The 23,261-nt window shown below is 36.7% G+C and overlaps 1 protein-coding gene and 1 long non-coding RNA gene across 3 annotated transcripts in view; one reads left to right on the top strand and one right to left on the bottom strand.

The window, feature by feature from the left end:
* The window catches only part of LOC122534734 (ELKS/Rab6-interacting/CAST family member 1-like), a 34,139-nt gene extending 13,075 nt beyond the window's left edge, over nucleotides 1-21,064 (top strand). Inside the window, exons 2-4 of one of the 2 annotated variants that reach the window (XM_043665661.1) lie at nucleotides 14,749-14,898; nucleotides 20,710-20,806; nucleotides 20,902-21,064. In XM_043665661.1, the coding sequence (XP_043521596.1) occupies nucleotides 14,749-14,898; nucleotides 20,710-20,806; nucleotides 20,902-20,942 (288 nt within the window). In that variant the 3' untranslated portion in view covers nucleotides 20,943-21,064. The other variant, XM_043665660.1, reaches the window with a different exon arrangement.
* LOC122534736 lies at nucleotides 1,414-4,005 on the bottom strand. The gene is made up of 3 exons (XR_006307982.1): nucleotides 3,672-4,005; nucleotides 1,637-2,450; nucleotides 1,414-1,587 (listed from the first exon to the last, which is right to left on the bottom strand). It is a non-coding gene; the product is annotated as an uncharacterized LOC122534736 (long non-coding RNA).
* Nucleotides 21,065-23,261: the final 2,197 nt, after the last annotated feature.

Genomic DNA, 23,261 nt, shown 5'->3' with positions numbered 1-23,261 from the left:
GAACAGGCACACTAACACGAACACTTGCCCTAATAATTCACGAATGAGACGAATTTCAATGAATTTAAACTCTAATTATAGTTTCTGTGAATGATGATAGTTTTTGCGAGTAAATCGCTAAACGTTCTCCCAGCGAATCCACTTGTTTGATCGGGATGCACGATATCGAAACACACACGTAATATCGGACTTCTCGCGATAAGACGAATCGGCGAGTATCGCCGATCTGCACGAACATCGAGCGATTTTTGCTCGTACAGCCATGATCCACCGGTCAGATACGCTTCCAACCAGACCATTTTCCAGCGGGTAACATAATTGCCGTTGCCACGTGTGATACATGGCTACCATTTCTCGGCTGTAGCCGCGAAACGACGATTCCGTCTCACCGGTCAACTCGCAGGATCAAAGATAAAACGGACCGTCGATGCGTGCTTGTCCCTCGTTTATTTCCTGCACCGCTTCCAAAAGGATTGATTTTATTTTTATTTTGATATACATACAGAGTGTCGCTATGATCCTGATACGATCGGCTGAGAGGGGATGATTCTACGCGCAAGATTAAGTCCAGAAGAAAGAAAAACTTTCTTTTCATTTGGTTTCCCTTCTTCAGACAATCGAATTTGGAAAGTTTATCAAGTTAGACGCAGCTAATTCCTGGCTAGCAGGGAATGAATAATGAACGGGAGGTTACTCTACTTACAGAAGTAGGTCAAAAGCTTGGAATACAATTTTTTCGCGAGACGAAATGTTTTTGAGGAAATTAAATTTACTGAAATTCATTAAGCACATATTTGTTGATATTCTTAACTAAATATTCCCGTTTAAACTCTGTTCTTCTTGAAAATAATATCTCAAACGGAAAATTCTTGTCTTTGTGTCACTTTCGCGGATACTTTCTATCGATTATTCGCTCGTGTTCGATATACAGTTAGTCAAGTTCAAGTAAATTCAGTTTTCTCGGAAATGGAGTCGTATGTGAAAAAAATTTCATCCCTACGTTATGATTTACTTTCGCACAGTAATAATACTGAAAACATTAGACTGAGAGCATTAAGAGACGAGGAGAATGTTTAAATGATCTTCAGTTCGGAAATATCAGATTTATACGACAGAAATGTCACGTAAATGAGGAAAGTACGGGAAATGAAGAGATATCTGGAATACTTATAAAATCAAATACGTTATATATCTCCAATTTGCTACGAACGAAAAGCTTCTATTAATGCCGATAATGATGTTTCATCGATTATAAATATTAATTTAACGTATCACGTGATATATAATTATTACCAATTATATATCTATATTTCTAACATTAAAATGAAACGTTTAATCACTATATGCATAATCCTACGCATGCGTTTGTTAATTCTATACATGTAATTGCTTTTATTACTTGAAAATGAGTATTTTACAATTTTAATTGTTCGCGAATATTAAAATTCTCAAACGAGAATCTAAAATCTAAGAGAACGAAGGAGAGAAAGAGAAAGAGAGAGAGAGAAAGAAGAGGTGCTGATGACGGAGCAGAAGCAGAGGCGTTATCGAGCGACAGGAACTCCAGCTTCCTCTCTCTCTCTCTCTCTCTCTCTCTCTCTCTCTCACTCACTCACCCACTCACTCACTCACCCACTCACTCACTCGCTTTCTCTAATTATCATTCCCTCATTTTCCATCGTCGTCTCTTTTTCTCTCATGCTCACCTTTAACTCTTTCTCTCTCTCTTTTTCTCTCTTTTTTTCATGCTTGGTTTCTCTCGTTTTCCTTCCGAACTATCAGTCTGCCTTACTCCTTCTCTTTCTATCTCATTCTCTGTCCCCCTTTTCCTCCATTCATTTTCTTTCCCTCGAACCGTAGTATCCTCTCTCTTTTTTCATTTCATCGCTGCCTCTCTCTCCTTCTTCCATCCCTCCGTTTTTTCGTTTCCCTCTTACTAACCCTTTCACGTCCCTTCTTCTTATTTTTTCTTCTTTCCCAACGGTTTCAGTCCTCCTCGCTCTCTTTCCCTATTTTTACGTGACCCTGTTTCGTTCCCCTTCCTTCTAAACGTTCTTCTTTCCTTGTTATTGGACTTTATATCCCGGCTTCATCGGTTTCCACCTTACTGATCCTCATGGCGTCTGTCCCATCAAACGCGTGTACTACGAGTTCCACGTACGGGGTTGCATTCGCTCCTTGAATCACCTGGACGCCGTATGAAATTTCTCTCCCTGGCCGGCGGCAGAAAAATCGAGCACAGTCACGTTGGTTTTTCGAGGTCGAGCCACTATCGAGCCGCTGTCCCGTTTCCTCTAATGAAGAATTCATTCGCCAGACCGACCAGATCGTTTGGCCTCGTTAACCTTTGCCACGTGCAACTTTGGCAAATGGAAATAGTTTGGCGCCGGGAGGGATCGTGTAATTTCCTGCTTACGAGCGACTAGCTGCTTGATACTAGGTGCACGGACCTGAAATGAGATACTGGTTAGAATCTTTCATTGACTAACGAGGGGATTTCGCGGGATGTGCCATTTAAAAGACACAGAGATATTCGAAGATTTGTTTCTGTAATTAAGATCTTGTACAAGCATAAGTTTAAGTAGAATCGAAGAAAGTGGAACGCTACTTAAATCATTGAATAGGCAGGTCGCATCGAGGACAGAGCTAATCTCCGCACTGATCTAATCTAACTAAACTAAATGGAATTAAATGAGAGGGAGCTTCGTTAAACGCGATGCAACGCCGCTCGAAATAATTGTCTTTCGCGATTACCGAAGCCATCCGCGCGTCGCGAACATGCGTCCCAGCTACTCGACACGCGTTTTCTCTTCTTCGCCTTGAGTTTCAAGCGATACGAGCAGCTTAATTAATTTGTTCGTGATATCTGTACTCGGTAGCCAAAAGACGCAACGTCGTGGACTGATAAGACCAAATTTGTTACTCGCGGATTGCAAGCGAGAAAATTATTCTGTTAATGAAGTCAATAAAGTGTATTCCTGCAGTGTATAATGGTTTTAGTAAATGATCGTTTATTAATAGACTGCAGATTCTTAATGCAAAGTTATATTTTTGGAAATATAATTAAAAAGATAGAAATTGTGTCAAATATTATAAAAAGCACATATTTTGAATATTTTATATATATTCTTTGCTTTTAATTTTCACACAAATGCGTAAAAATGCACACTCTATTTTAGTTAGTTTAGTTGTCAAAAAAAAAAAAATCTAAACAAAATTACAATTATAAGAGGTTTCATATTATTTTATCATTGGTACTAAACACATTGATAATTGAATTAAATACCTAGACCAGAGAATGCTGAGAATAATTGAATAAGAATGTAAAAGTTGTCGACTGTATAAAGTCGCTATATGTATTATACAGACCGATACAACAAATAGTAATAACAAGTACTTATCAGCAACCTATAAAAAAATTAATCGCTATCAATTCTATTATAAGTAGAACGTCGTCGATTGTTGGAGAAAATCCATCAGTCTCGAATATATTACGTTAGTCTAACGTGCCCGTGATCTTTTCGAAATCTGATTTTCGCGCAAAGTTCCAATGTTCCGTCAAAGAACACCTTGAGATCGCGCAGTGTGAATGAATTCGGAGCTCCGTGGAACCACGGAGTTGGAACCAAGAATGTATCCAAAGAAGATCACGCAAACTAGTCCGAAATTACCTCTCGTTGCGCCATGTTTCGCCACGTCTGGCGAAGTCATGATTTAGAGTCGCTTTAATTGTTTGAAATTCCTTGGAGAACGCCTACTCAGAAACGACCAGGACCGCAGCACACTGTTTCGTTTGTCCGCTTGTGCCTGCTCGAGAGAACCGGGTACGTTCGTTTAAAACCGAAACGGATTTGAGGATACGCGAACGACAAAGGCCACCGCGATCGATCGATAGCAGCACCGTTGACTTCGACAAAGAGGGGGAGGTCGTGGGGGATATCGGCGAGTTACAGAGGGAAGCAGAGACACTTTGATGGAAGACTTTTTCACGATGGAACGGGCCACGATCGTCCAAGGCCTAAGACTTGTCCCAACGGATCGTTAAAAGCCCCGTTAAAAGAAGTTGCTCAAAGTTTCGTAACTCGAAACCGTAACTTGCCATTTGTGTTATGAATGGATAATCGTTTCTTTTGTTCATCGATACGTCACACAATAGTTCCTTTAGCTAGATTTATTTAAAACTATGTTCTTAGGTTGAAAATGTAATAGATATCTTTTATATTTGAACTTTTATTGTCTTATTACATTTGAATACTGAATACTGTTATCAGAACAGAATGTTTGCTAGCAATAAATGCAATTTTCTTCTGCTATTTTCATGCACTAATCGACGAAGCTCATCATTTCCTATTTCAAATTGTACTAAGCTCGTTGCGTTGAAAAATCATTAGTTTAGAAGCTATTTTAATCTCAATTCTATCGTACGAGAGACGAGCAGAAACAAGGGTAACGTTCATGCTGTTCTTGTCTTTCATGCAGATATAATATTTCCTGAATTAATGGTTTTCCGACACGTGTTGAGTAGCTTGATACAATTTTGTAGGAAATAACGAATCGCATCGATTAAAAAAAAGAAATATACCGTTCTACTTAAAAAAAAGTACATAAATTCTTCATATGAAATTTCGTCTAATTTTCTAGTATAATATTAACAGAATCATGTATAGATGTAGTATTGAAGAGTTCATGATATAAAAGATTAATCCTGCTACAACTTTCAAATTGTTATACTTCAATCTTAGTCCCATTTTAGAAAACGAAAAGGATTCATTTCAAATTCGTTTTAAAATTAATCTGAGAAATCACAAACAATGAAGCTCAACCGAGAATTCATGCACATTAACGAGAACATTTTCAGATTATGTTCAAACTGAGGATATTTTTAAATAAATCGAGCGAAAAATGAAAGAACGCAGCAGAGTGGATTTGAAGAAACGTTTCATTAGCTAATGACAGACATTGACACACTCTGTTCCAATTTCTCTCACGAAAGAAATTCATTAACCAGGTTCCGTGAAAATTGGGTAACATTTGACACGGACCTGGTGGCCTCTTTTTTGATAAAAGTGTTAGTACTTTTGGAATTAATGGAACCTGAGCGAAGGAGGTATCTTCATTGACTTTTCATTAATTCTTGGCTAGAAGTGATTCACAGGCTCGTCGGGCCGCGCAGAACCCTATATTACAACACAAACGTAGAAACCACTCGCTGGTTTCTTGGGGTCGTCGTACCTTAGATCGATCTTTCCGGCGAGAAGCGAGCTTTGCCAGGCGGGGTCGGCGTGAAGGCAGTTTCGTCTGGCACGAAACGTTGGTCGTTTCTTTCGTAACGTGGTTATCTTGCCGGTGTGACCGATTCACGATCTCTCGCCGCTTCGAGAGATCGAATAAAGCTGAGCTTTCACGGGCAGAAATCACTAAAACGACTGAAAATCACGTGATTCTCCTGAATATTTCCTTCGTACGTTTTGCAGTGACAGCTTTATGCTTCTTTAATACTTGAACATTACAGGCATTGAAACTTACGCAATTCTACCGTTACATTGGAAGAATATATTTGCAATTTTCGGTTAAATTAAGACATTGCTTTATATATATATATATATATATATAATGAGAATAGAAAACATTTGCACACTGAATAAAAAATCGTTAATACTTTAAACTTTTCTAACTCTATGAAAAAAAAAAAAAAAATGACACAAAGTGAAAACTTCAATCTCCGAAACATTTATCATATTTTATTGAGCGTACAAATATTTTTCACGCCTATTGCATACCAATAATAACGAAATAATGGAGAATTGAATAAAAGTAAATGCATTAAAAAATGTAAAATAAAAGTGGAAAATAACGCAGGTAAATAGCAGTTAATAAAAATTTACGATCGGGATTTTACTTCGGGATTAAGCATCAAATTTTTAAATTTAAGTTACTTTTTAACTGAGATTGTAAGGAAAAAAAGAATGAAGGAAAGTTATTTTTATCGAGAATCCTAGTAGCGAGAATTATAGTTCTATTCGCGTAAAGATATAATTGACGGTTTCATCCCTTTTCCATATATCTGTGCATTGATTTTCTCTACCAACCCTATAAAAATTTTTCCCTCGGAACATGACTTATCGATTACTTGTGAGAGAACCATGCAACTCTCAAGGCCATCATGCTCCATTACTGTAGATCACACAGTAAGTTTTACACGCAAAATTAATTTGTTACTCTATAAATTAAACACAGCGCAAGCAACAACGATGGAAAATTGTTCATTTTATACCGTTCTTCTAAAAGGCTTCTACCTTTTCAGTTTTTTTTCAAAACGAACTTAAAACTGAACTTTTCAAGATGTTTCTACATCATGTAGCGGATGAATGTAAGAATACTTTTATTCTCAAATACTTTAGACGTCTCCGAAAGCATAAAAAAATTTTTTTCACGACTAAACTACGAACATACATTTATGAAACATTTGGAAATAAAAAGAAATTTTTAAATGAAAGACAGACACAGCAAAAGTTTAAGATACAACGATCTTTATAATATTTAACAGATAGAATAAGTTTCTACTTATAATAAGTTTTCTTCGTGAAAAGATACGAAACTCTATAAACATCCGCAGCTCATTCACGAAATTCACCATGATCTTGGACATTGAAATTTTCTCTTTGCAGCAACCTGTTATGGAGCGCGCAAACGATCAATAGATATATATTGTCAATATTTCAAGGTTCTCGACATTCCTGTAAGTAAAAGATCCTCAGACAATCAATATTGACAATGCATATTGATCGTTTTTATATACGGTAATGTTGAAAAGCTTAAACCATTGGCAATACATATTAATCGTCTAAAATCGTCTAAAGACTCTTTTAAAACTTATTGTACAAGATTTTTTCACCATTTCATTGGACTTTGAACATTAAAGTTAGACGGCGAACTATTAGAATTTCTTGGATATCTGTCGTCTAATTTTCTTTTGAATAAAATCATTTCCCAATAACTCTTTCTTTTTATTACACGTTATTTTGTCAAGTTTACCTTTCTTTCAGTAAAAATCATCTTTCTTTTAAAATCAATTTATCTCGAAATGCCTATTAAAACTGCTGCAATTAGAAGACCAATAGTAAATTCATAAATTTTCCACTGTTAAGGGAGAAAAATTCATCGCTTTCTCTTCCTGTTTCTTTTTGTTTGTTTTGTATGTAAGCAATCTGCATACGTCACAATTCGTAATTAGAGAGCTACTAGCAAATTCCTAAATTTTCCATTATAAGAGAAGAATTTCTGTTTTTTCTTTCAATAGTATCGATAACTTTCCCTTTGAAAAGCAATCTACGCGTGTCGGTAAATTGTAATTAATAAATTCGTAAGTTTTCTGTTGTGAGAGAACAAAGATATCGTCATCCTCTGTTTCTATTTTTCTATTTTTTTACTTTTCATCTATTATTTACATACCATTTTCAATCAATAACACGACTTCTGTCCCGGTAACAACGATAGTCTTTCCTTTAAAGGCAACCTATGTATGTACCTGGCAAGACGTGTTAAAATTGCAATTAGACAACTAACGATCGAGCTCATGAACTTTCCATCGTAAGAGAAGGAAAGTTCGTCGTCTTCTCTTTCTGTGAGAGAGCCGAATCGATCGTAGGACGTCGCTAATGCTCGGTATCAGTATTATAATGGCTGGTTTAAAATGGAACACGGTGACCCACATACGAATTCGGAATGGGGTCAGAGAAAATCGCTGGATTTAGGTCAGGGGAATTTAAGTACATCGTAGGAACCCGACGGCGCAGTTTTACGTTGTCCTTCGTGTTTGACGTCATCGATCTCTGCACGCGTCACCCGTTGCATCGTGGGGATTTTATTGTCACCAAGGGAGGAGAATGAGAAACGACGAAGAACGAGCCCGCGAGCGAAAGTCGAAAGAGAAACCGCGGTTGAAACAGTTCGTTCGAAACGAAACGTGACAGGGGCCGCTTGAATAATCCACGACACTGGCAGAAGAGTGAGGATCTGAACTTAGGCACACGGTTTGATTTATCATTTATTTACCATCGAATAATCGATCGCCACGAGACCGTTCCTCTTTTATTACTCCGTGCCACTCTGTCATGCTTCATTCTTATTTTAATTTAGCTCCAAGGCCTTCCGCCAAAATTGTATCGTTGGATGCAAAAAAAGTGTCGGTTACGTTTAAAAATTAAATATTTCTTGTTCTCACAGAGTGCCTCGCCTGATTTTCACAATTTGATTAACAACGATACTGTTACTCGTTGCAAAGAACATTTCAAATGAAGAGTTTGAATAATTTCTAATGTTACTAATCTTTCTCGTGAATTGATATTCGGAATTAAGAAAGATTATGATCAGAAACTTTGTTTTTCTTTTAAATGGAAGTATATATTTTTTAATATATATAATTATTATTAGTTTAGGAGATATTTCAACTTCAATTTTCTAATCATGTAAGAGATAAATATTTAAACTGCTGCGCGTCTATCTGTCTATCCTTCATATGATGGATATATTCATGTCTTTAATTAAATTCATTATATATTTTATCGAAATATTTTAACTGAAATTAAATATTTATACTTTAATTAAACTTAAAATGCTTAATCAATAATTTCGACATAATTAACACTTTTTTTAATAAAAATCGTCGCATTGTATCAATATTGATGTAGTAAAAAATACAATTCTATTTAGAAAAACAAAGTTTTCGATCATGAACATCTCACTCATGAGAAAAACTAATAATTATTAGGATACACATCATTCAACTTTCATCACGTCAAAATCAGATAAGACACTCTCTATATAGTTGCAAGGCTATTTATAATATTAAAAAATACTTCTCCCTATCAGAGTCATCAACATAGTCTAAGTTACATATTAATAGTACAGAGCACTGATATGAGAGTCTTGAATTCCTTCCTCTCTATCCTGCAATGTCACATTAGGAATGAATACTGCTTTCCTTCAATTTATTTCGCAATAACTTGGCGTTGCGCGTGAAACGTATCGATCGAAGCTTTATCGTGCTTTACGATCGCGAAAGAAAGAAAAAAAAGAAGATTTACAAGGTACTGGACTTGATCTCGATAACGTAAACATATTACGCTGGTGGCTGATGGCGCGCGTGTCACCACATGCATATTTAATCCCGCGCTATTTACGATGACGGGGCTGTTAAAAAAGAAGGTTGAAAAATATTTAAGCGATATGCACATAGGCTAATGGAAACCCGGAAGAGATCGATCCATCGTGCAACGACCTCACAGGAAAATCAAAAGGCTGTACAGTTCTGTTTCTTAGTAAAAACACGCCACGTTTTGCGACCTATTTCGTGTTTCCTTCTGAGGAAGCCTCTCGTTATCGCGTGTTCGTGGAAGGTTCTTCCAGATGCTTCTTTCTTGCCCTCTGTTTCTTCGTCTTCTTCTTCTTCTTTTTTACAACGCGGATATTTACGACAGGATAACATCCATGAAAGCGTTATAATCAAAGTCGTAAACATTCGAAGGATCTTAGAACGTCTTATCTTTCATATTTTTATTTTTAGCGAGTATGCAACGTCGAATCGATCGTTTTTATAAGAAATCTATAAAGTCCTCATTAGATTAAATCGCAAAATGTATATTAAATGGAAACTTGTTTCGCCTATTGAATATTATCCATTTGTAATTGCGAATTCTTTCGAATTTGTTTTTTACGTCTATCTACTTTCTCAAAATGCAAATTTTGTAACGGAAGCTTGTAATTATTTGTTGTTCGTACTTTTCAGTATTTTCTTCTCTGTCTATTATGTTATTGATTTGTACTCTGATGGAAATTCTTTGAAATGAACAGTTACTTATGTGATGTTTATAAAGTAGTATTATAGTTTTATTACACGCACAGTTGCTCTGTTATTGAATACAGTTGAATCACTTAAGAGTGTTATACTTTTATTCATCTTATGAAACTTCTTTTAATTTTCACATTCCAAAATAACTTGGAGCTTCTATTACTATGGAGCTTTTATTACACAAATTCTCTAAAATATCTGTCTGACAGGAACCACTTTTTAAAGAAGTTCCTAACATTTCTTTCCACAAAAACTCCACGAAAGCAGATATTTCCTCAAATGAAATGATTAAATAAACAATCAAGTTCAAAATTACTTTTGAAAACCGGGACGCTCCATGTATAAAATTACACGAATTCGTCTTCATCTCCTACCAAGGAAACGTACAGAGATAAATAAATAACAACGAGATTCTCTGCGGTTGTTAAAAAATGAAAGGACGTTTCCTCGTCGCTGCTGTTTTGGACGTTGTATTATTGGAAGGGCAGGTGGTCGGCATCCATTAACTCGCCAAGACCGTGGACGACCGGTTGTTTTCACGACGAGGGTTACACGGCGGCGTAAGAAGAAACGCCACCGTGAGATAGGATTTACGCGATCGTTAATAGGATCTCGTCTTAAGAGGGGCTTCGTTTAAACTTTAAACCCCCGCTTCATCTTCGTTCCTCCGTTGGTCGTTGCGCGTTCGATAGTAGGGCATAAACTGTGTCGATGGACGATACCGATCGCACCCCGGAGAGAAAGAGGTAGATCGGGTTCCCTCCGCGTCGAGGGTTAATCGAGGGCTAATCGTTTCGAAACCAGAACACGCGACACCATGTATACACCGGCACCCCTAGCCATCGTGACAGCCTAGAGGGGTCGTGGCAGATCGTTTGCATCCCCTTGGAAACGTAACGCTCGATTTCTATTACCGAACTGCCCGTTGAAATTCAATTTCCACGTGTCTTATTCGTACTCCCAGCTCTGGGAACTAATAGAATTAAATTCGAGAGGAAATAGCAAGCCTAAAGGTTCTCCAGAGATGGAGCATGGTTTTATTTGGTAGTATTGGAATTATTAAAGAGAATGGCAGAACACCGCTGTTAACATTGATGCGTTCTACTGAATCGTTTTCGATTCTATTTGATTGTAACATAAAGTTTTGAATCGTTTTGTATTCATCTCTTTTGTATTCATTACAGTATAAAGTGAATGATGATGAAAGTCTACATACTCGTGCGTGAAACTACCATATTTTCAAATGTTCAAAGAGGAGCATGGATGTCAAACATTTTATGACACTGTTCTTTGTTGGTAACAGTTATACAGATTTTGGCACAATGATAATGTTTCTTGCATTTGTTAAATCGAAAAGAGATCAGCAATTATCATAGGTATGTTGAAATGTATCTAAAGTGTTATCATTACAGTTGTTATCATTATAATTATGATCAGACTACATTTTACTCGTTTCCCCTGTGGCAATTGTACACAGATTCTGTTTTCACTTTATTCGTATGCTCTTCTAAATAGCAGAATCTTTATTCGTTTATTGAATCAATAATAATACGAAACATGTTGTTTCGAAGCAAGTTCTTTTTATACATCATTGCGAGTCTTTCAATGATATTTCCTTGAAAATTCTCAGCTGCGAATCTGTTAATAGAAACAAATTAATCGCTGTCGTGTGAAAAATGAAATTCTAATTAAAAGAAAATTAACGGTGAAACGAGGATGGGAGAACGAACAGAGAAATCGGAACAGTCTGTGGGAGTAGGGTAGGAGTGAAAAGGGGAATTCGGCCATGGCTTGGTGGACTGATTTCGTTATGGGGTGACTGACGTCACAGAGTGGAGGGGAGCTCTCTCGACCTCTACACCCTCTATGGCACGTTGTCGTTGCTTGTTCGTACGCGAAATCAGGTCGATCGTCACTATTGAACGGCACCACTTCCGGTCGAGCATCATCTCTGGCGTGGCCTTTGCTACCACGACGACGAGGCATAAAGTTTGTTAACGCATCGTCATCACGTAGAAATATCCGCTAGTTTCACGCAGAAACTGCCGTTTAAACTTTTCTTTATTTCTTATCGTTCGATGCAACGCGAAGTTATAAATTTCATTGTGCAGATTTTCATCGAATTTTAAGAATTATTCGACTCTCAAGCATTTTATAAAAAGTTCGTAAATTTAGCGAGAAGCTTAAGCATGAAAATAAATTGACAATTTTCTTGATTTTTCTGTTTGAACATGTACAACAATTTAATGTCAGAAAAGTGGCTATTCTATTATCCAATTGAAATCCCATTATTTCATATTTTACGTAAATTTGTTGGAAGACAAATAGTTTGTATAATTGGAATTCATATAATGGAAATCTGCTGATTCTTCTAATGACTTTCGTACAACAGAAGTTCAGAGTCAAATAAATGAATTTAACCAGCAAGAGTTGATTTAATTGGATATTGGTTAAAATTTGACTCATACAAACAAAGTCCATATAAAGTTCTCCTATGCTCATGACGACTTTTACGTAGATGAAACAAATTTCTACGTAGCTTCAGCATCCATTGATGAAAATGTGAAATCGCATAGGAACCTGCGGTTTAGATTAAACTACGAAAGTTGCTCTGTTCTACGAAAGATTTTGTTCCGCGAAACGGGAGCTCGTTCTTGGATGAAGTGCACGCCGAAAACATACTGCTCGTAATCATCCGGTCTGTGGCGGCGTTTTTTTCGTCAGTTTGTTTCCTTTGTCCGACTGGCGTCGCGTTGTCGTCATTAACGATGCCTAACGAGCCTGACGAAGGCCCTGGAACAATATCCACGAAAGCAGAGTCGAGTGGGATATCTAAGCTAAAGAGAGCACGGCGGAGAGTGACGTCGAAGAAATTTCGAAAGGCGAAAACTAAGACGCAAAGGGTCAAATGGGAGGGTGCAATAGAGAAAATCGACAGTTGGCAAGATAGATCTGAGCGCGCGGAGCCTGCAGATAGATGGAAACTTCATAAAAAGCTTATATGAAAGAAGATGCAAGAGCTTTAAGAGAACTTTTTCCATTGAAAAATGAAGAAAAGCGTAAAAATTAAAAAATTGATGAAGAGCCGCGCGGCTCAAAGAAGGTCCACCAAGGAGAATGCGAAGAGGGATCAAGGAAATTCTGTTGAAGATCCAGGGAGACGACGAGACAGGAAATGGGCGAGAAAAGATGCCGGAAAAACGCGTAAATGAGACGGGGGATGGCAAGAAGAAGCTTTCTCCAGTCAGGAGTCCAAAGAGGACGTACACGACGATCGAACTTCCGCTAGAAATATTGACTTTGCCCGAGCGTTTCGCACACTGGTTCCCCATTTCAACCTGTAATTGGCCACGATTTTCTCCCGGTTTCGTCTGGCTCCCTGTTGCCGACAACTTCATTTTCATCCCTCTGACGTCCTTCTTTCGAGCAAATAGACTGAATTTATGCCAAGCGCGTCTCGCGTCTCTGTCTGATATCATCGAGCATCGTGACAAGTGCTTCAGAGAAGAACCAGGCATGAGACACTTGAGATTTCGTAGACGAAATGCATTCCGTTGAATACACGATGGTACATACGGTGTCAAATTAAAATAAAATGAACATCCGTTTTATTACTATCAAACTATCATTTACGACAAAAGTTAAGAAATGTAAAAAACAGTTTTTATATATATATATATATATATATATATATATATATATATATATGTATATATAAAATACTTAAGTTTTGGTATTTAAATCATTTATTTTACGTAATTCCCGAATTTTATTGGAATTCTGCGGAATCTTTATTAATCTTATTAAATTCTTAATGATGTTAAATTTCAAATATTTCATCATTAATTAATTCTTTTGCCGTAGTACGTGTGCAGAGAATTCAGGTTATATATTTGTACAAAAAGAAACATTTTTCCTGGAAAGAGTGACAAAGTTTTCCCTTGTGTCGAGCTCCTATCGACCCGCTTATCATCAGTTTCATGCTCCAAGTAGTTTCGTGTAGCTCGAATGTGCAATTATCCACGTATACCTCTACGTTAAAACACCGAGTTGTTCGAAAACACTGACTTTCCTTTTTTATCATTCTATGCAAATCGAAATAAAGTAACAAGCGAAACAGGAAAAAAAACTTTGCATTTTAATTTCAACACCTACAACTGGATATTGCACCCGAATACGTACACCGTCGCTCAAAAGCTTTGGGTCTTAGGCATTTTACTTTTAATAGTCAGTACTTGTCATAAATAACGACGTATTAAAATTGCGCATATTGTAATTGTTGTTCCATTTTTTTCAGTTTCGAAACGAATGCATTGACTAACAAAAATTTTCGGTCAAATTCATATCTACAGTAGAAAAATAAATAGTTAAATCTGCAAATTCTCTCACTGAATAATAAATAGACTACATTTCTGTATATTTATTCAGTCGAGTATAAGATATCGTAGTCTTGATTTCCTTTAATTTTGTCTAACGTTATAATCACTTGCTTTGGATTGATTGCAACTATAAATGCATATATGCACCTCCGAAAAGATAGTGCATTGAATGCACAATTGTAATATAATACAATGAAAATTTATCACTTGAAAACAAATATTATTTTGTTACCATAAATGCCAGAAATATGTACACGTTACGCGTTTATAAAATATAGAAAGTATATATATATTATATATTAAAATATCTACATGTTAAAAATAATATGACACTTCATAAGAGAAACGAGCCAAATTGATACAAAAGACGATAAAGGTTGATATTCGAACATTACCAGAATGGCTGATGTTTGCCCTAAGATTTTTGAACGTGGATGTACAGGACAATTTCTTATTAAAGCAACTAATTTAGCCCGGTGTACAATCTCGTTTAAAAATTCCATTTATTTCCTGTTTCAGAAACAAAGTATGATGGTTCGTCAACTGGAAGAGGAGCTGAGGATGCGGATGCGCGGGCCAAGCGTCGAGATGCAACAGCAAATGGAAGTTTTGTACAACGAGAACGAGCATCTGACGCGAGAGATCGCCATACTTCGCGACACGATTAAGGTAAGTGGTTTATTTACTTTTAGGAGAAGAAAACAGCGAACCACGAATTTCGCATTTCCCAACACACTGTAGGAAAGTGTTATCAATCCTTCTCGCTCCAGTTCTTTCGCTTATCGCGACGCTACCGACATAACAAAAATATCGGGACGTTTCTGTTTGGTGATAACATGCGAAACAAATGTAATTTTACAGTTTAATAAAATTTATTAACGAAATGAATGAGATGTTTAACGTAGCGATCGATTTCTTTCTTTCTTCATTATCTGCAATACGAGGTCGTTTCTATTTTGAATTCTACAAAGATCATCCCGTTATTCATTTTTGAAATTATTACCGCTGAAAAAATCTAACAATGGATTGATGATCAACAGAAGGATATCATAGAATTTTCAAAACAACTATTCTATTCTCCTTGATCAATATGTCCTATCTACCATTTCGAAACTGAAGAAAATTTCATCACGTCCATGAAATATTCGAAACAATGAAACAAATGTTTCACTTTCGCAAACTAATATTTTTACACGCGTTGTTTATACAATTGAAAATATCTGAACTGCTCTTTCATAAAATTAGTCGCGAGCACGTTCACCTATCGTCTGTTCATAGAAAATAATGAATTTTGAGGGAAGAATGGAGCATCGTTGGCTTTCGTTTAGACTGGAATTCGCCGGAAGAATGGCGTTCATTGGCGGAAGATCATTATAATCGCGAATAATAGGGACAGAAGGCGCGAAACGAGAGCAAAGGTAGAGGCCGCGCCGGGTCGCGAATTTCAAAACCTTCGGCCATCTTTCTTGTAGTACGACCTCGTTACTCTCGTTTCCGGTCCTCAATGAATAGTAGATACCTTGTAAAACCGAGTATTATTTACATCTCGCGCTTTGAAAATTTTTTTTTATACGGTAGAACGTCTCTTTCGTTTCTGACGTAACGAATCTTTTGAAACCTCAAATAAGATTTACTTCAGCTAAGCCTGTCGATAAGATAATAATAGATAATAAACGAAACACTAAGTGAGATTTTCCGTCATTGCTGACTTGAAGTTCACAGGACATTATTAACACGTGTTTGATTTCACTCTTTCAAGACGATGATGAATGCATCGCTGAAATATTGGGTTGAATTAGTATATTTATACTAATATCGGTGGTAGTTGTAATTCGTATTTGTATAAATTTTCGATGAATTTTTTCGAGTCCTTTGAGAGTCACAAAGATTTCACCACCATGGAATACAGTCGTAACTCTTCTGTTCCATAGTTCATTTTCATCACTTTCACTGAAGTATTCACTACTGAAAGAGTTAAATTGTCAAGGGTCGACATTATTATTAAAACAGCTATAAGAATAGGAATGACTGAGAATATAACGTTCAGCTCTTTTTTGAACTATTTACACTAGAAAGTGTACTAGTGCTTCGTTATATTTTGGAAAATGATCTTTCACCAGAAACAGAAATAATATCTGAACAATCATCAATATCTTTCGTTTTCATTTGCAAAGAGTTACTTTCACCTCCAATGTCTTTCGAAATTTATAAAATTCCTGTAGGAGCCGCAGAAATAAGCAACACGTGTAACCACTATCTCGCGTCAGAAATTCCAGTGAATGAAAATCTACGTTGTTTTTTTGTTTGGTCTCCTGGGGGAGGAGGATCTCTCTCGCAAATACTCCAAGATCTGCAGAGCAGAACTGTTGTTGTTAATCTCGATGCGATTTAATTTCACCGAGACGCGACGCGACACTCGTGTTCCACCGGAGTTTTATTGATCGAGCCACAGCGGGTTCGGAGAAACCGTTGGATCGCTTTCGGCGCCACTGGGTGGCAGAATTAACGAAGTTATTGCGGGTAGCTGATAGCCGGCGTTGCCAAGATTTCCGGAAGCATCGCGAACCGTTGGCAGACAATCGGTCGTTTACCTCGAACAACACCTAAACCCTCTTGTCTATTTCGGTTGTTCGCATGACGCTTCGGCGCTCGTCAAACCGCACCCGTTCGAGATTAGACGAACGGGCCGCGGCCTCTAAATCGCTTGTTTCCTGTCAAAACGTTGATTAAACCGAATCCCACGATTATCTTGTACACGATCGGTCGGTCTTCGTTCTCGCGGTACAGTAGAACTCTATTTATTCGCACCGAGTTGTTTTAGTCGATGTTTGACTAAATGAACTCTTGCTGGTCGAATCCACTCGAATTCGAACCTGAGTGGAGGGGAGAATCGGCGGACTCTAATTACACAAACTATTTATCACCCGATAGGTTTGTACAAGATGAAATTCTACCGTGCAAATTTGTCGCGTTAAAGCGAGATTGTTCGTTCAGCTCGAATAAATTCTGTTAGAAAGGCAGAAGTTTAACATTTAGGACAATGTTCGTTTGAATGTGCGATACGTCTTATCAGCGCAAGAACCTATCGATAAGCGATCGAGGCTATCGGAACCTCTCCATTAAAAAGTGACGAGTTTAACTTATGTGAACTGTTTCGGATATAAATTAATTTTGTTCGAATATTTTCATAATTAGTGCCAGTGGATTCTCGGTGATTTTTTGCACAAATATAGAATGGAAACAGCCCATCTGAATATTTTAGACTGTCAAACGGATGATAGAGTACTTTAAAATTGGATATTCTTTTGTTTTTCAATGATAATCACAGCGATGTGTTTAATTGGACAATTTTTGGTAAGCGAGTGATGCGATCGCTAAAGGAAATCCTATATAAATAATACAAATAACTTCAACGTGATCTGTATGTACATAAATAACATAATTATATGACTTTTGTGTGAGAATTATTATTAAATTTGTCAAAAAGCCTTTGATTCTAGTGCCTTTGACACTCGCCTCATTAGTCCATTTCCTCTAGCGACAAGATTTTCGTTAATGTACCACACTGCCTGACTAGAATTGTCCTTAATAAATATTACTAATAAAACTACAGCCAAGTTACTCCTTCTCGCGCAAAAAATTTCGCCAAGAAATCGGGAATAGATACTAAAATCGTGCGACAGTTCCAAACCTACGTGCGCGCAGTCCCGCGAGCGGGAATAAGATGAAGAATCGGCCAGTGAATCGACCAAGCGTCGATTGAAAATTCTGCCGAATGAGTTAGAACCCGGCCAAATGGTCGTGCAGACGGGTCAAACGTGCAACGCACTGGAAGCAACTGGTCGCCTTTGGCCAGTCGCCAAATTATGCAGCAGCTTTCTGGCTACGTCCTCTCGGGCCTTTATTATCGGATACGGGTCCATCGACATCATCCGTTGACTTCCGGTGTTGTTTTTTCGCGTGACGAGCCGCCATCGCGGCTCTCCCCCTTCCCTCGAGCCTGACGATCGATCGATAGATATCGTCTTCTAGACCAAACGCTATCAAACGTTTCCCATCCCCTGTCTCTTCTGCGCTTCTCTCTTTCTCTCTCTCTCTCTCTCTCTCTCTCTCTCTCTCTCTCTCTCTCTCTCTCGGCGAAATTGACAAAAAATGAGGATTACGTCGATACGAACGATACGTCGACGAGCGTTTTAGCACTTGAGCGTTTTCTTTCTTCCGAGGAAGAGCAAAGATAGAAGCAAGGCTGAGTGAGCGTTAGGTTACTTCGATTCACTTTATAGCTATCTTAACAATATTATCGGTACGTGCAATCATTGTTAATATTTCAACTCTTTGTGAAAATACTGTTTTCTCCTAGAATTCTTGAGTCATCTCTGATGTAACACTCTTTATAGTTGATAAAACGAAGCAATAATGGAGGAAATCATAGTACTTCAGAATAGCATGTATATATTCTTAATACGAAATATTTAAAACGAGAACATACAAATTATATTTAATTTACTGTCCTATTTAAATTACACATAAATTTAGATTATGAAAGAGAAATCGATTTTCTGTGTTCGTTATAAGAACACCCTACTATAATAAATGTTTTGTAAGATCTCTTCGAATATACACCAAAAAGAAATGAGCCAATTTATTTATTAGCCCAATATTTAAATGATTATGAAAACGATGAATAACAAATGATGAATTCTACGAATCTACGAGAAAGTTTACGCTTATTCGAAAATCCTCCGCACATTCCTTGATGTATTTCGAGCGTAGGCCACAGACCTACGTAGGCCAAACGTCTTCGTTTATTGAACTTAGACCGTTTAACATTGAACTGGGTGCATTTATTTTCAGCTGGGCTTCGAGATAGCTTTTCGTACAGCCGAAAGTCTATTTAGTCTGCGGCAGCTGGTTTTTGCTTTCGACAAATAATCACGCCGCTAAAAGTCCGATTGTTCGTCAAATATGGAAGCTGGAGTATTAACCCCGATAAAATTGTTGACGGTGTATTGTTTGATGATTTCTTTCACCGATTTTTATTATTTGTATTTCCAAAAGCTATTTAGAAGCTGTTTGAAAGAAAAGAAGTTTTGAACTGCACAAAACGCGAATTAAGTTTTCCCTAATAACTAGATTTCGAAATATAGATAATCAATATTTCCTAATATTTTAATTCTATCTAAAAAAACAACAATGCAAATAGATAACAAGCTTAGTAATAATAGAAGTTTATATTAAGAAAAATGAATTCAATAGTTTAGTCAAATGTTATAATGATATAAAATATAAATAATATAAAAATTTCCCTAAAACAGTTATCGTCAAAATTCAATACAAAAAAAAAACGAATCTAAATATCTCATCAGTTTTAACACTATTTTATTTCACACGCATAATTTGTTTATAGTTGGACAAGCACAAATTGATTCGAGTGACAGGAAGATTTTGTAGAAACATAGTTGTTCTTCTTCTGGAAAAATGTTTAATCCTTTTTGTTATTAACGTAAATGATCGAAAATGATCACGAGATCGTACAAAATAAACCGTATGAAACGAGAGCTAACTCGTCGTGCCCGGTTAAGAGATTAAGAACAAAGGAGGAAGCAGGCTCGAAAAAAATTCATATCTCATCGGTGATAAGACCTGGTCGACTACGTTTCTCGGTGGCGACGTTGACTAGGAAAGGAAGAGGGAAAGCCAACGAGTGTCTAATTCCGAGCTAATTACGTTCCTGCCGTCAAAGGGGCGGTCTAAATTCGTTATACGGGCGTCAAGCACCGCCACTATCTACCGACGACGTAACACAAATCGAGCATTTCACGGGATAAAACCTTCCATTCCCTTCTTCTTCACTCTATCCCTCACTTTAACGCTCAACAGAGAACAATCGTCTTTACGTGTTCCAATTACTATCTCGACGTCGTTGATTAAAGATCCGCGTGCATTAGTTCGCGAGTTTCGATTTTCGAGAAATTGAAGTCGTCTACGCGAGGCCACGTTCCACCGTTTGATAAGAAAAGTAAGGAACTCGATTGTCTCGTTAGACTGTGGATCTTTGTGGAAATCGACAGATGCACCGTTGATTATTCACTTTCACCCCGATCTAGAATTAGCCGAGAGAATGCTTGATAAATTTTCAAAGATGGATTCTCCTCGAGAAAGTAAGGTTTTTCAAATGATGGAAAAAAATTTCTGTTCAGGTTTCGTTTCTTTAGCCACGTTCGTACAATTTTAAAATGCGTGAAAATTATCTGGTAATTAAGATAAAAATGACCGGATCTTCGTAATCGTTGATCATCCGCCACGAATTTGATTTTACGCGAACGTCAAGACGAGAAGAATCAGTAGAGCGAATCCTCGCGAATAAGCTTGGGTTCTTCTCAATTACCCCGGCCAAATGTCAGTTAAAAATAGTAGCATTTGCGTGTTCAGAGGTCACCTAAAAACGAGATTTCATCGTTTACCTTTTTTCCATTACAGGAATTGGAATTGAGAATAGAAACGCAGAAGCAGACCCTGCAAGCACGAGATGAAAGCATTAAGAAGTTGCTCGAGATGCTTCAAAACAAGGGGATGGGTGAGGCATTCCATTCAAATTCTACTTTCCTACACAAGTCTACTTTCCTATAAACATAATCATTTTTATTAATTAACATCTCATTCGTGCAACAGTGGCATTCCAGGCAGTTTCTGAAAAGACAGAACTGAAGTGAGACAAGGAAAATTGACGTAAATCTTGTAGCTTATTAACTTCTTGTTTTATAATAGTAACAATAAGTCACTAAACTCTGGTTCAATAAACGCAAAACTCACTCGAGAATTGTTTCAATTTTAATTGTAACTTTGATTTCAATTTTTCAAACTGAAAATGATTACTTGCTTAAATTGTGTCTCAGTTTTTTGCAATCAAACGTTGTCAGTATATTCTGTACGTTAAAATAAGAAAAAGATGTTATATAAATATATACGTTGTTAAAAATACAATAAAACAAGCATACATTATTACAGATGTATAAATAAATTAAGAATACTTACGTACATTAAAAACTAATTATTTATTCACTAAATTAATATAAAATCAAACTAAATTTCAAAGAGTAATAAATTTAATTTTTGAATAGTATATATTTCTATTTCTATGCCTATATTTCTTTGAATAGTAATAGTAATAGTATGTTATATAAATATATATACGTTATTAAAAATACAATGAAACGAGCATATATTATTACAGATCAATGTATGAATAAATTAAGAATACTTACGTATATTAAAAACGAATTATTCATTCACTAAATTAATATAAAATCAAACTAAATTTCAAAGAGTAATAAATTTAATTTTTGAATAGTATATATTTCTATTTCTATGCCTATATTTCTTTGAATAGTAATAGTAATAGTATGTTATATAAATATATACGTTATTAAAAATACAATGAAACGAGCATACATTATTACAGATCAATGTATGAATAAATTAAGAATACTTACGTATATTAAAAACTAATTATTCATTCACTAAATTAATATAAAATCAAACTCAATTTCAAAGAGTAATAAATTTAATTTTTGAATAGTATATATTTCTATTTCTATGCCTATATTTCTTTGAATAGTAATATTATATATATAAATGGATACATAATAGTTGAAGTTATAGAAATATTACGATACCATTACGAATACTATTAGATGTATATTCGTACAGTTTATAGCAGTAACGCATGTTGGCACATATTTTATAATTTTTTAATAATTCGTTTTTTTTTATAGTTTTTTAATAACACTCCGAATGATGTATATATGTTTATATGACTTTCTTTTTTATTTAATATATTGACAACGTTTGATCAGAAAAAAAGTGTAATAATACCCTGTATAATATTTCAATATTTTTTTCTAAACATCGTGTTACAACAATGAGTAACTGGTTGGCCGCTGAAGAAATCCTAAGTCAAGGTTGTAATCGATATCATAAAATCATGAAGAGAGTATCATCGAGTGATATAAATGTCATCGAACCAATTCACTTCAATTCTGCAAGCATTCACCAAAGTATGTCATTTCTTTTAGTAAAAAGTATGCGAGTGTGTGACCATCGTGCATCGTATATTAACATTCTATCTAGCAGCGGGGAGACCTTTATTTTAATTAGCAGCGCTACGTGAATTCCTTCGATAATTGTGAAAAGATTCTTAAGAAGACGAAACAATCTTTCTCCGTTAGTATTGAAAACGCTGCATCGAAAGTGATCGACAATTAAGGAAAATTTCACGAAGCGTTTGCAAGCCGGGTGCAACTCGTGCATCGCCGGCAAGCACGATATATATCGTTGTCGCGTCGGTGAGTTGCGCGCCAATTTCAAACGCGCACACTCTCGCTACGCGCTCATTCTCCAATTCCGGGGAAAATATAACCTCGCGAGATTACGCCCCGCGAGACAGCTTCCACCTCCCTCAATAGCACGACAAACGTAAAGAGAGTGCACGTAGAACAGGAAACTCACAGATGAATGTTTTTCGCGTCAAATTTCGCGCGGTTATGCGTCGCCGTAATTCTCGCGGGCTAATAATCGCGAAATGCACGAAAGTTTGTCGTAGCCGCGGTAACTGCAACGTGAATACAATTTCCAACTGGACCGTGGAACTATCTTGTGCGAGAACGTAATACAGGCGAACGTTATTTCCGCAATGTGCGCCGTGCCGGACGCACGAAAATACCGTCAGCTTTCGTTGTGACCGAGATACGATTCGCTGGCCGACGATAGCAGCTCGTTACATCGTCGGCCGGCATCATGAGAGACGTTTTAAAATGTTCGATTTCGTTCAGACGATTTCGTTACAACTTCACAATTAGATATCATCCGATCACTGACCACAACTTTAACTAACGAGACGCTGAGATAAATGGCACTGATCCTTCGTGGTAGCATGTAACAGTGAAACCGCGGGTATTGCTCGAAACGAAAAGCTGCAACCACGGAAGAAGTGTTAAAAAAAAAGAAAAAAAAAAAAAAAAAAAAAAAAAAAA

The sequence above is a fragment of the Frieseomelitta varia genome, unplaced genomic scaffold, assembly GCF_011392965.1.
Source record: "Frieseomelitta varia isolate USP_RPSP 00005682 unplaced genomic scaffold, Fvar_1.2 scaffold_636, whole genome shotgun sequence".
NCBI classification, from domain to species: Eukaryota; Metazoa; Arthropoda; class Insecta; order Hymenoptera; family Apidae; genus Frieseomelitta; species Frieseomelitta varia.
This window is presented reverse-complemented; position numbering and strand designations above follow the sequence as displayed.